Below are 12,490 nucleotides of genomic sequence, written 5' to 3'. Positions count from 1 at the left end.
GGTGGGGAAGTCCCAGTCCCTGCACAAGAAAATGGAGGTGAAGAATTGGTTAAAGAGGTCTGCTTTCTCCTCTGGCGCAACCACCAGATTGCCCAGAGAATCTTGCAGGGGCCCCACGTTTCCCAGTGCTTTCTTCATCCTCCCTATATATTTGAAAAAGGACTTTTTGTTATCTTTGATCTTGGACGCTAGTCCTATCTCTATGTCCGCTTTAGCTTTCCTGACAGCCCCCCTACAGGCCCGAGCAGAGGAGGTATTCTCCTCTTTGGAGATAGCACCCCACTTCCACCAGGTGTATGCCGCCTTTTTGGCAATCAGGCATTCCCAGATGCCCTTGGTGAGCCAGGGGGGCTTTTGGGCACTCCTGACCCCCTTGCTTCTTGTTGGGATGGTCATCCTGGGGAGCTGGAGTTGGGAGGGCAGTAGGGGACTGGTCAGTCGTTGTACACATGCATCTGGAGGTTGTTCTTGTGTTGGACATGTATCCAGATGCTGCAGGATTAGGATGTGGCTATGTGCAGGCAGCCCCGAGAAGGCTGTTGCAGCCTTGCAGTGTTCATTTCGAAACAGACTACTGTTTTAGGCTTAAGCTTTCTTTAGCGGCATCTCGATATCAGCAGGAAGTGCAGTGAAGAATAAAGAGACTTCTGCAATAATTATTCTGAATCCAAGCACTTAGCCGTGCTCCGAGTCTGACCCAGATTAGCAGAGTTTCTTAATCTTTGTTTATTTTTAAATATGTCACTTTTGGAAATACACCTCATAAAATGCAGAGGTAGCAGATATGTCGGGGCATTGCTCCAGCAGGGAAGCAAAGCGCTTTCTGTTTGCTCTGGTTAGTTCCTGCTGCTCCACTTACAATCCTGGGAGGGGAGGACTTGTTTTTGTTTATTCCTTTGCATCCTCAACAGGGAACGGCAGCTGGCTGGGAGGCAGCGGGAGCGTAGAGCACAATGGCAAAGGGCATCTGGTGGCTGTGGCCTGTCAAACTCCAGAAAAATTATTGTTTTTCAAGTGTGGATGCCATTTTCAGCATACAGGAAGGAGCCTGAGGCTACCGCCAGTGTGGGCAGAGGCTGTGATATACACTACTAACTGCTGTAGCACGTCCACTGTCCTGAGTGGACGTCACTTTAGAGTAGGATGTGGAGATGAAAGGTGGCAGTAAAAGCCCCAAGCAAGCCCCCAGCCCCTCAGTAGCATCCCACACCCCTCCACCACTGTGGGCAAGCTCCAAACAAGCCACGCACATCCAGCTCTCAGGATTTCCTCGCTGGCCAGGTGAAGCAAGGTGCTGTGTGCACAGGCTGCTGAGTGTCTGGCTGGAGGCAGCATTAATACTGCTTTGGAGAAGTGGAGTAAAAGGAAAGGAGATTTAGGGGACCTTCAGAGACCTGGCAGTTGGTTCGTGGGTCAATTGTTTTTGATGAACATCCAGACTGGTGGTTGGCACCTTTTAAAGCCTTCCAGTGTAACATCATTCCCCCACCTTGCCTCTGGTAGCCTCTTCCATCTTAATGACTTATCCCCCAACACTGTTTCTTTTCTGCCTGTCCAGGAGAAATGAAGGGGCACACAGGGGATGGGGATGCACAGACAGGAAGGATTAACGTACGACCCTAGTCTGGAAGCAGTGTGAAATGAACAGAGCTGTTGGCACAGGGAGAGAATAGTCTAAGGCAATGTAGCCAACCTTTTTGGCAGTTATGCCACAGATTAACTCTGTGCCCTCCCTGATCATCATCTCCTGTCTGTTCTGCTGCTCTGTTTTCTGCTTCCTGCCCTGTCTGCTGCCTGTCCCCTCTCTGGCCTGCTGTGTGCCACATGCAGGCTGCCTGTGCCGCTTGTGGCAGATGAGCCTCAGGTTGGCTACCCTGGTATGGGGGAAGAGAGCCCAGGGAATTAGCAGACAGGCAGACCTGGCGACATGCAGAGCCCCTGGCACGTGGAAAGGGAGATCGATGGGGTGCACAGAGCCCCTGCTTGTAGTGGGCAAGTGAACAGAAGAGTGGGCCCATGGAGCTCCTAGCATGAGTGAGAAGGCAGGAAAACTTGGAGAAGGGGGACATGGGCTTGCAGGAAAGGAGAGGGGGCCAGATGGTTGAGGAAGTGCATGAAGCAGAGGTGGAGGGTGGCACACGGGACCATGCTGGGAGTGGAAGACTGCAGAGAGCTCAGCTTACAGGAGCTCTGAAATGCACCACCCGTGCTGGAGAGCATGAGTCTTCCCATTTGCCAGGCAGGACATCCAGGTCACATGGAAGTCGGCCACCTCTTCCCATAGCCTCATGGTTACGCTACTTTTCACTGCTGCATAGGCTGCCCCATCCCTTGGTGTGTGTGCGTGTGTGAGAGCAGCTTCCTCTTCCATTTCTCACCGATCAGACAGTGCCATGGCTGTCGGCACAGACCACGGGAGTACTCTTGTTCCTCATTGCTTTTGCTGTGTCCTGACTGGCAATATCTTTGGAGCAGGGGCCGTCTTGTTAAATGTGTTTTTATAACCCCTTGTGCACAGGATAATGGGTCTTCGTGCTTGGCCTCTCAGCCAGACCAGCATATAAATGATAAATAATAAAAACTTGAAGTCCTTGGCATGTCTTAGGCAAGTTCTCAGAGGAAGCATTGTTTTACAACCAGTGTTTTGTCATCTTCTAAATGTACTACGTTAAGATATTTATAAATACAGGAAACTTTTTGTTTAACTCTGTATGGGAATCATAGAAACATACTTTTGACTGGGAAAGTATCTGTAACTGTTCCCTGTTTATTCATAAGAGGCACAAGTCCTGCCCGGCTGACTTGTAGGCCCTTAACATTGTGTCTCTGCAGTTTACACATTACTAACTTAACCTGGAGCATTTCTGCCTCTGTAAGCACCCCCAGTGCATACAATGTTTGCTTAACCATAAAGCTGGAGACGCGGGGTTGTCCTGGACTGCCAAGGGACACTGGAAAGCTGTACCACTTTCAGGACTTGGGCATGAATTTGAGTGGGCGAGTTGGTGGCAACACTAGTTCCACTCCGAACAGGGCAAGCTCTGCTTACCCCTTTATTATCGGTGTTACATGATGTGTGTTTCAGTCTTTCCCTGCAAATATCTTGTCTAGTTGTAATGGCTTTGGAATTAGCAAGCTCCCCTGGAGATCCAGAGCATTTTTTTGGTGAGCGCATTTAATTAATGTTGCTCAGGAGTGTGCACAGGCTGTTAACTACCCTGTAAATTCCAGTTGTCATTTCCAGTAAGAAATATTTGTGCCTTCTGGCAAGGCACTATTGTAAACCCAACGGGGAGGAGACACTAGCTGCTTTTCTTACATGAAGTCTCCTGCTTTTGTCTTTCAGAATATGACAAACTGGGCTTTCTCCTGAACCTGGACTCAAAATTGTGAGTAGAATGGTGGAAATGCTGTTGTTTGTCGTTTTTGCCGTTCCCCTTGTAGACAGCAGTTCTGGGGTCCCTCATGCTGTGTGGATTGGCCTACAGCACAGTGCACTGCCACGTGGGAGAGCCCGAGCTCCAAGGCTGCTCCTTGACTTTCTCTGCCTTGTGCCTTCCCAGGCAGGCAGATACTTGGGTTCACCATCAGGAAAGCCTATGTGGCTGCTCAAGGGGTTAACATTGGCCAGAAACCTGCCTGTCTTTCTGCCCTAAGAGTCCTATTCCAAATCTGCGAAATGAGGGGAAGTCAGTTAAATGTGTGGAATCGAGGGAAATGGCAGCCAGCTGCCATGTAAATGGGGATTTGGAGGCCTTTAATTGGGAGGAGCTGGAAACCTGCAGTTCCTTCACATTTGGACCATTCCTATGCAATGCTGTAGCTTTTTGTAAAAGGATGGGAGTGGTGACGAGATGTTTGTCAGTGAGAAGCTGAAGCTTAATGAACTGCACTGCTTATCAGAAAGATGGGGAGGTGACTGTGGTGTCTGCATACCTTCATGGGGAGCTACTAGGTACTAAACAGCTCTTTTAACATAGGGGAAGAAGACGCAAGAAGTCTTAATGGGAGAAGTTAGACAAATTCACACTAAAAGTAAAGCCCATGCTTATAACAGACTGCTTGACCACTGGGACAAACTACCGTGGGAAGCGGTGGACCCTCTAGTTCAGGGGTGGGTCACCTGCACAGGCAGCTTGTGGGTGGCACACAACAGTTTTGGGGAGGGGGCAGGCAGCACAGCAGCAGATGGGGAAGGGACCAGAAAGCAGAGCAGCAGATCAGGTGGGGGAAAGGGATCAGAGCAGCATTCGAAAGATGTGGGGCTAATTTGTCTGCCAAAAAAAATCAGTCCCTGCTGCTGTAGTTATTGATGCCATCAAGTCCAGCCTGGATGCCTTGCTGCTGGATGCTTTCCTGCGTTACTGAGCTTAGAACTGAGTAATATGGTAAAATGCTGTGACTCTCACGATACGGCTCGGAAAAGATGATCTGATACTTGCTTCTGGCCTTAAGGTCTCTGAACTGGGAAGGGGGTGCTGGTGTGTGTGGCGACAGCGCTGCCAGTTTGCCATGTCAGAGGTTTTGAAGGCTCAAAAGTCTCAGACAGTGGTTCTCAACCTTCATAGACTCAAGGCAGCCCCAAAAGATGCCAGCTCTTAGTTTTCACTCCTTTTTCTACTCAGGAAGAGTGATACAGCAGGTTTTCTGTCACAAAGGACTCAGGAAGCCCACAGCAGGGCAGAATGGTTTTAACACTCTGGATTTTTATTTCAGATTTTTGGGTTCACCTTGTGGATCAAGTTTGTGCACCTAACGATGTTAATGTTATGTGGCACCCCTGAAGGGATCTCAAAGCACCCTAACGTGCTGTGGCACCCTGGTTGAGAACCACTGGTCTAAACGGTTATTGCTTTGATGTGGCAACAGGTGGAATAGGCTTGTACCAGTCAGGTTGAGGCTAAATTTGCTGACGCTAGGGGTCAGCAGCAACTCTCTTTTCTCTAAGGTCGATGATAATTCAATGATTTCATTGTACGAGGGTTTTAGTTGCCTTTTGCCTCTGAGTTGCAAAGGCACTGAAGCAATCTGATCTGGACTCTCTTGAACATATATTACCTATATGGTAATATAATGCCTCAGGTTTACACGGCAGATGTTTTGTAAAGATTGGTTGTACTGGTTTGCTGTAACATGGAAGTGTTTAGCTCATTTTTCCTGAACTGCTAACTTCTGCACAAGACCTCCCCAGGGCGGATAAGTAGTCCCCAGAGAGCTCTCACCTTATTTATTGCTAATATTGCATAGTGTACAGTGAATGAGCAGGCCTCTGAGTACCAGCCGTTCTTCTTTCACTGTATATGGGCCTGCTTTTTCTGACATAAATAGTAGAACATGACACATTTGAACGAGAGATTAGAAAAATGTATATAATGTATTATACAGCTCCTAAAACTGTGTTAAAAGAATGCTAAGGTTGTGAGGTCAAATATTTAAAAAAAAAAAAGAATGGTAGAATGAAGGTACTTTCTCTTCTTGCCAATAAAACCCATCACTGCATGTGGAATTACCATTTTCTTCATGGTGTTCTTACTCTGGTATCAATGTGCTTTGCACACATTAGTGGATTTATCTTCATAACCCCCATGTGAGGCCAGGCGGTACATACAATCCCCATTTTATACACTACTGGGTGCCCAATTTTGAGACCTGTAGAGCCTCGCTTTTCAGACTTGTTTATCATTTTCTTGCACTTCATATATTCAGCACAGCGTAGGTACTGTTGGCCAGCCCACACTTTCTGTGGTCTTTCTTTCCTCTGGGTGTTGCTTCTGGTCTGCTGTTTGACCATTGACCCAGACCCTTCCCTCATCATCACTGCAGTCTTGCTCACCTGGCCTCCAGCTTCCTTTCCCCACAGAATCCTAGAAAAGTAGGGCTGGCAGGGCTCTTGGGAGGTGACATTAGTCATACCCTCCGCTTGAAGCAGGATCAGCCCCGTCAGAACGGTCCTAGATGCGTGTCCATCCAGCCTGTACTGGATAACCCTTTTGTGCATCCACCGGGCCAGTGCCTGAAGACAACCGGCACACTCAAATAGATCTTGTACCCTGTGGCATTGCCCATGTCCTGCCACTGCATCTCCGTTCCCTTTGTTTTTGCTTTTAGCGAGTGCCTACCTCTCCTTCCCTCCCACTCTGCCTTGCTGTGGTATCCCTTCTACTAACCCTTTGGCTTTTGTGTCTGTACAGAGAGTAAGCTCTTTGGCACAGGAATTGTCTGACGCTGTATGTGAAGGAGCACAACAGGACCTTGACCATGGTCAGGGTTTCCGATACAATAACAGGCCTTTGCTGACTCTTTCAGTGAAATATTTATTTTTGCAGCACCACAGATGTGCGTATTTGTTTTACGGACACCTGAGAGGGTGAGTCCCAGTCCTGAAAAGCTTGCTGACACCTGACATGAAAAATATGCAGAAAAATATTGCAAGATTAAGTGTAGGGAGGGCAGAAGTTGCATAAATACCATCTCTTGGTGACTTAGATTAATTGCTGTTCATGGATTTTGTATTGTGCTCTCCAGCTTTAAGGAGTACAGTGCAAAAGACTGTAGCTGTTCAACAAAAAAGAAAGGGTAAAGCATTCACTGTAAGGGTGAGAAGGGTTGCCCATGTTTTAGAAGCCAAACAAATATTCTGAATAAATGTGATGAACTCAGCGGAAGGTAGTGGATAAACACCAGGCTGACTGTTTTTCTACAGGATTTAGTAGTGAAGATGGCACTGTGGTGGGAGTGCTGCGTGGAGGGATAATGTGTCCTGCGTTGATGATGCTGTTGACAGAAATGACTTCATTACGTGCCTCCTGATGCGATGCAATTGTCCCAGTGGAGTTCTGCCGCCGATGTGTAACTTTATAATGTTGATTTAATTGTTGACAGCCTGCTAGAACCTTGTGTGACCTGGTGAAACACTCGCCTCGGCACAATTCAGTGTCTCCTCTTACTCTTTCAGTTGTCCCATGTCAGCAAATGACAAAAGAAAGATAAAATGTAAGTTAGTGATGGGAGAACTAACCTCTGATAAGGGCAGTCCTGCAGTCAAGCTAAAGTGTAACTGCTTTGGCTGCTGATTTAAACCACATCATGTGCAGGAAATCAGCTGGTATAAATACATGGAGATATTTCACATTTGCTGTTTTTAATTTTACCCTTCTGCTTGTCTCCACCTCTTGTACAGTGCACTAGTTATTCAGATTGACTGATTTATAATACAGTTGTTATGCTTACAGCTGTTTACTGAGTCTGTGTTTCTTGTGTTAATAGGAGTTGCAGGCAATTCCGATTTCTTTTTGCCCTTTGTAAGAATATCTGGAATTGCTCTGAGCGCTGCCTTTCTTTGAAATCTTCTCTCTGATCCATACCTTGCTGCGGAGTCTAGCAGGGCTGGCCTCACTGGGGGGATATCTGACTTGGGAGTTGTTTGCAAAATCTTTATATAATATTGTGCTGGTTGACTTGTAAAGAGAGATCTGGAAAATAGTTCCCTTTGCAAGGACAGTGTTTCTGGCCAAAAATGTCATTAGTAGAGTAAAACCATGCATCATAGGAACCCTCTTCTCAGTTGAAAGAAAAGCTCAGCCGTGTACACAGAGGAGGGAGGCTCCCCTTCTCTTCTGGCCTGCGTTGCTCATGTACTTGGGCTCATCCTTCTGGGGAAGTTTCTTCTCATCTGCCCAAGGGACGCTGCTGAGGGAGAGGTTGCTAATGAGCTGAAAAGGCAGCATGAGCAGCAAGGGAGGGAACATTCATGGGCCTGAAAAGGTTCTGAATTAGTTGTGCTTTCCTGGAAAAAGAGCAAAGGCTCCTCAAGGAGAACCCAGCAAGGGAGGGCTGTTGAAGGAGCCCTTTGTTTGGTTACACTGGCAACCACTATAATCTCTAGGGGCAGGTACAGAAGTCAGAACATCGAAATCAAGCAAAATAGTATCCACATCACGTGGCACAAAAGTGGGCTCTTAAAAGGCCTTCCCACCCAGGGCAGGCTCTTCCCTGGGCATGGTTCCCAGGGCCTGGAGATCCAGACCAGTTAAAGCTTTAAGGATCACAACCCAGACCTGCTGAAAAACAGCTGAACACCCTACGGGTGCCAGGGTACAGTCTATCTGGATGAAAACCCCGCGTTCAGCACCAACTGCAGTTCCCAAATGGTTTGAAGGCAGAGCGCGCTTCACAGCGATCCAGCCATTGGATCACTAAGTACCACCAGATGCCAAGATTTGCAGAGAGCTGCTTTCTGACACTTGTACTTGGCAAGACGGCTGCGTGCTTTTCTTTGATTATTAAACATTTATGTTGTGTTAGCGCAGGGAGGCCAGCCAGGTCCTACAGACAACAGTCTCATTCACTACAAACCCTGATTCATTCCTTGAGCACCATCCATATTGTGCATTAGATGAGTCAGGGGTCCCGTGTAAAAACAATAGTATTATGATCATATAATTAATCTCAGTTAATGTACTATAATGCACATGCGCAAGAGGCCCAAATGAAGGTTGTGCAGACATCCTTAATTTTCACATTTCCTCAGTTTTGAATACTTAATTCAGCAACCTGAACTGGTGTGCAGTGTAGAGCCCTGGGGAGATGTCCATGTGCCATATGTATGTGAGCACAGGTGCTTTTGTTTCCTGAGTCTGTTGGGGTTGTATGCACATCCTGTGCCCTTATGCTTCTGCACCAGTGGCTTCAGCTTTTTTTCTTTTTCCTCTTTCTGCTTCTGGCAATGAGATGGGAGCCTACAGCTGTCCAACCTGCTACCTTTTTCTTAGCTTCAGACTTATCTTTAAGAAGTAGTTTAAATAAATACTTCTTCTAATTCTTTAACTTTGACATTTCAAAACAGCAGCTGAAAACTCTCTATCTACAGCAGGTCAAGGTATGGAAATCTGCTTTCTAGAATAAGTATAGCCACACGAAGACTTATTCTGGAATAACTCTTTTGCTAAATTTCTAAGTGGTAGATGAGGCCCATGAAATTGTGTTGTTAAAGAATGGCATTGCCAAACATTATGGAGCCCACATATGCATCAGCAATACTAAAACAGACCTAAAAAATGTCAGCATGGACCCCTCATTGTAATTTGTTAGTGTGAGGACACCGTCAGCCAGTACCGTTACTGCAGTACAGCCCTGAAACCAAAGAAAGGGGATGAAGTTAGGTGTTGCTAGATTTCCCCTGCAACAACTGATAACCTTTCTTTCAAAAGGGGAGATTCAACATCTGAAAACTATAGTGGCCCTCGCTGTCCTGGCAGTGGCTAGAGTGCCCCCTTGACACAGGACCTGACACATCTCCCTTGTGACCTCTCAGATAGTATTTAGTGCTGGGGACCTGCACTCTGGCCTCCTAGAGCCTCACCCCTTTCTGGCTTATCGCTGTTTTCAGGGGCCTCAAGTCAACATCCACCAGAGCTGTTGAATCACCTAAGGATTTAGTGGAAAATGTCTCTTGGATCTGCTGGGCCTTTCATCATTTCCTTTCTCTTCACTGAGCTGGGCTAAACCAAGGAGATAACACTCACCACTCTCATCCCTTTGGGATTTGGAGTTTCAGTCTGTCTGTCTTGATTTTCCCTGTTTGCCATTCTGGTCTCAGGATAGTAACTTTGGCTGTTGGATGTCTCTGAGTGAAGATATAAGTGCAGTCAGGAACAGCATCATGTTAGGGGTCTGCTGTAGATTACAGAGTCAAGAGAAGTAGTTTAAGATGATACTCTTGGAAGCAATCAAAGGGCAGGACCTGGTGGTACAGGACACTGCCATGTACCTCTATCAGCTGGAGAACCAATGTGATGGGACAGAGGCATCAAATTCTGGGAACGCTTCAGTCAGCCTTTCATATCAGAAGCTGGAGGGATTTACTATAGGTGCTACTTTAGATTTGGCTTGCACCAGCAGGTAGGAATTGACCTAAGAATAGGTGGAAAGAAGTTTGGGGGAAAGGAACTGTAAAATGACAGAATTCACAGTTCCCTGGGAAGGAAGGTGAGAGCCTCAGAATAAGGAGAACAGGGAAGCAGACTTCAATAAACTTGAGGAATTCTGGCTTGTTGGGTCCTTGGGGAAGAAAATATGAGGGATAGAGGAATGCAGGCAAGCTAGTAGTTACTGAAAGAGACTGTAATTAAATAGATAATGGCAAACTATCCTTGTGCAAAAGGAAGACTGCAAGTTTAGCAAGAGACCACTGCAGCTAACGATCTGAAATCGAAAAGGATTTGTACAAAAAGTGGAAATGGGAATATGTGAGTATGGATGAGCATAGAAGCAGCCGGCAAGCCTACAAGGATAAAATCAGAGAGGCTAACGAGCAAAATGCATTTTAATTAGCAATCACTATAAAAGGCAACAAAAAAGATTCCAAAAAAAGTATTAGACCTAAAAGGAAAGGAAACAGGAGCAGGTCCATTACTAAAGGGGGAAGAAAATCAAATAAGTGATTATGCAGAGAAGGCTCAACATTCTAAGCTTTCTTTGCTTGCTCCTTTACAGAAAGGTAAGCTGACCAGATAAAAAAAAAAATTGAAGACATAATTTTAACAAGGAGATAGGAGTGCAGGCCAGGATAGGAAAGAACATGTTTAAAATATTTGAGTCAGATGCATTCAATTTGGTTGGAGACCTGATGACATTTCCCCTGAAGTCCTGAGACAGTAACTTAATTGATCTCTGAACTATTGATGATGAATTTTTAGAACCGATGGAGAGCAGGAGATGTCCCAGAGCGCTGGAGAAGTGCTAATGTAATACCTGTCTCTCGGGGGGTAAAAGGAAGCCCTGGGAATTATAGAGCAGCCAGTGCAACTTATATCCTGGGAATGTTTCTGAAGCAGAGTACTGTATTAAACAATCAGTTGGGAAGTACCTAGGAGATGTTAGAATGATTTTTAAAAAGACAGCCTGGGTTAGTCGAGGTCAGATATGTCAAACCAGTCTGACTTCCTTTTTTGACACAGTAATTGGCCTAGTGGGTACAGGGGAAGCAGTAGATGTGAGAGTCGGAGTACATCACATCACAAATGCTTTTGACGCTGTGCCACGTGACGTTCCCATCAGCAAACTAGGAAAATAGGGTGTAGATGTAATTACCTCAAACGTTAAAGAATGCACCCCATCCCACCCACTCCTGCTTCCCAGCATCCCCTCATCCTGCCCAGCTGTATTTCTCAGCCTTCCCAACCCCGTTCACACCTTGGTCCTATGCAGACAGACACACTCTATCCACACTCTGCTCCCACCCTCTTCCACTCACTCCCATTCCCCGGCGAAGCCCTCCCTACTCCTCCAGGATCCCTCCCCGTCCCCGCAGAGAGGCTGTGGCTGTCCTCAAAACCCCATCAAGCCTTCCGTCTCTCAATGAGCACTCAGTTGAGTTCAAAAGACCCACAGCAAGAAAAGAGAGGCCCTCTGCCCCTTCCGTCACCACAAAGAGCAATGACAAAGGGTGCCCTGGAGTGTCACCACTTATGAAGGTAGTAGCGAGATGCTCTCATTGCTGCCAGTTAGTCTCTGAACATGCCTATACACATGCAGCAAGGCTCCTCTGATGCACTGTAATTATAGCACATCAGAGTGTGGTAATTACTGCACTCCAGCCTCACGTGTATCAGCATCCCTGTGCTGAAAAATGGCAGCAGTGGTGCTTTAACTAAACTTGTTGAAAGAGCTTTAGTTAAAGTGCCCACACTGCCATTTTTCAGCATGGGGATGCTGATGTATCTGATGATCTGGGCGCTTTAGAGTGGCTCTTAGAGCTGCTCTAATTAAAGCACTGCCCCCCCCCCCAAAAAAAAACATGTATAAATGCCTGAAGGTGCCACCCTGCCCTGCCCTGACTTTTGCCTGATTTCAGATGAGCGTGGCTAACTACCTCTACTCATTTTCCAGTCTGAATCACTTCTTGTTTTTGTCTGCCTTTGTTTTCCACATGCCCGGGCCCCTTTTTTCTTTGCTTTCAGTGATTAAAAAACTTATGCAAGTGTTGTTAATGGTTGGCTTGCTTGCAGTGCCAGGGACTGATCTTGATGTGGTCAGTAAGACATAAAGAGTGTGCATGTGCCATTTCCCCCACTGGAAACCTCCACTCAGCTCCATTCAGAAGTGTTGATTGTTTTTCAGTCTTTTAGCCAGTTTTCTGTCTGTAGGAATGTTCCCTTCTAAGCCAGCTTGAATAAATAATGCTGTTCTATAATCAGAAGTTGTCTGCCTAGGACCATGGATAAATAGGATTGCTTTATAATAATAGTGGGGGCTGGTTGCACTGCTGTTTCAGTATTAAGTAGCACTTAACGGTGACAATGGCACTTCCATTATGAGAGACTTTTTTTAGTTGCTTTATAAACCTTGCCAAACCCTGATTGTTTGGCTGAAATTTTCCATGCCAGGTGTCTGCCTCTGGCAGGATCATTATGGAAATTTCAGCCAAAATGGGTTACGTATGGACCAGGGAAAATGCCAACCCCCCCCCCCCAAAAAAAAAAAAAAAAAA

General features: G+C 46.4%; 1 protein-coding gene across 10 annotated transcripts in view; it reads left to right on the top strand.

Annotated features, from left to right (window-relative positions):
• The window catches only part of ST3GAL3 (ST3 beta-galactoside alpha-2,3-sialyltransferase 3), a 313,721-nt gene that overhangs the window by 115,068 nt on the left and 186,163 nt on the right, over positions 1-12,490 (top strand). For all 10 annotated transcript variants that reach the window (XM_019501447.1, XM_019501443.1, XM_019501449.1 and 7 more), the window contains one exon: positions 3,347-3,389. In XM_019501447.1, the coding sequence (XP_019356992.1) occupies positions 3,347-3,389 (43 nt within the window). The remainder of the gene's footprint in view (positions 1-3,346; positions 3,390-12,490) is intronic.

This window comes from Gavialis gangeticus, unplaced genomic scaffold (assembly GCF_001723915.1).
Source record: "Gavialis gangeticus isolate Ggan-Ray unplaced genomic scaffold, GavGan_comp1, whole genome shotgun sequence".
NCBI classification, from domain to species: Eukaryota; Metazoa; Chordata; order Crocodylia; family Gavialidae; genus Gavialis; species Gavialis gangeticus.
Note: the sequence above shows the minus strand (reverse complement) of the source record. Positions and strands in the feature narration are given on the sequence as shown.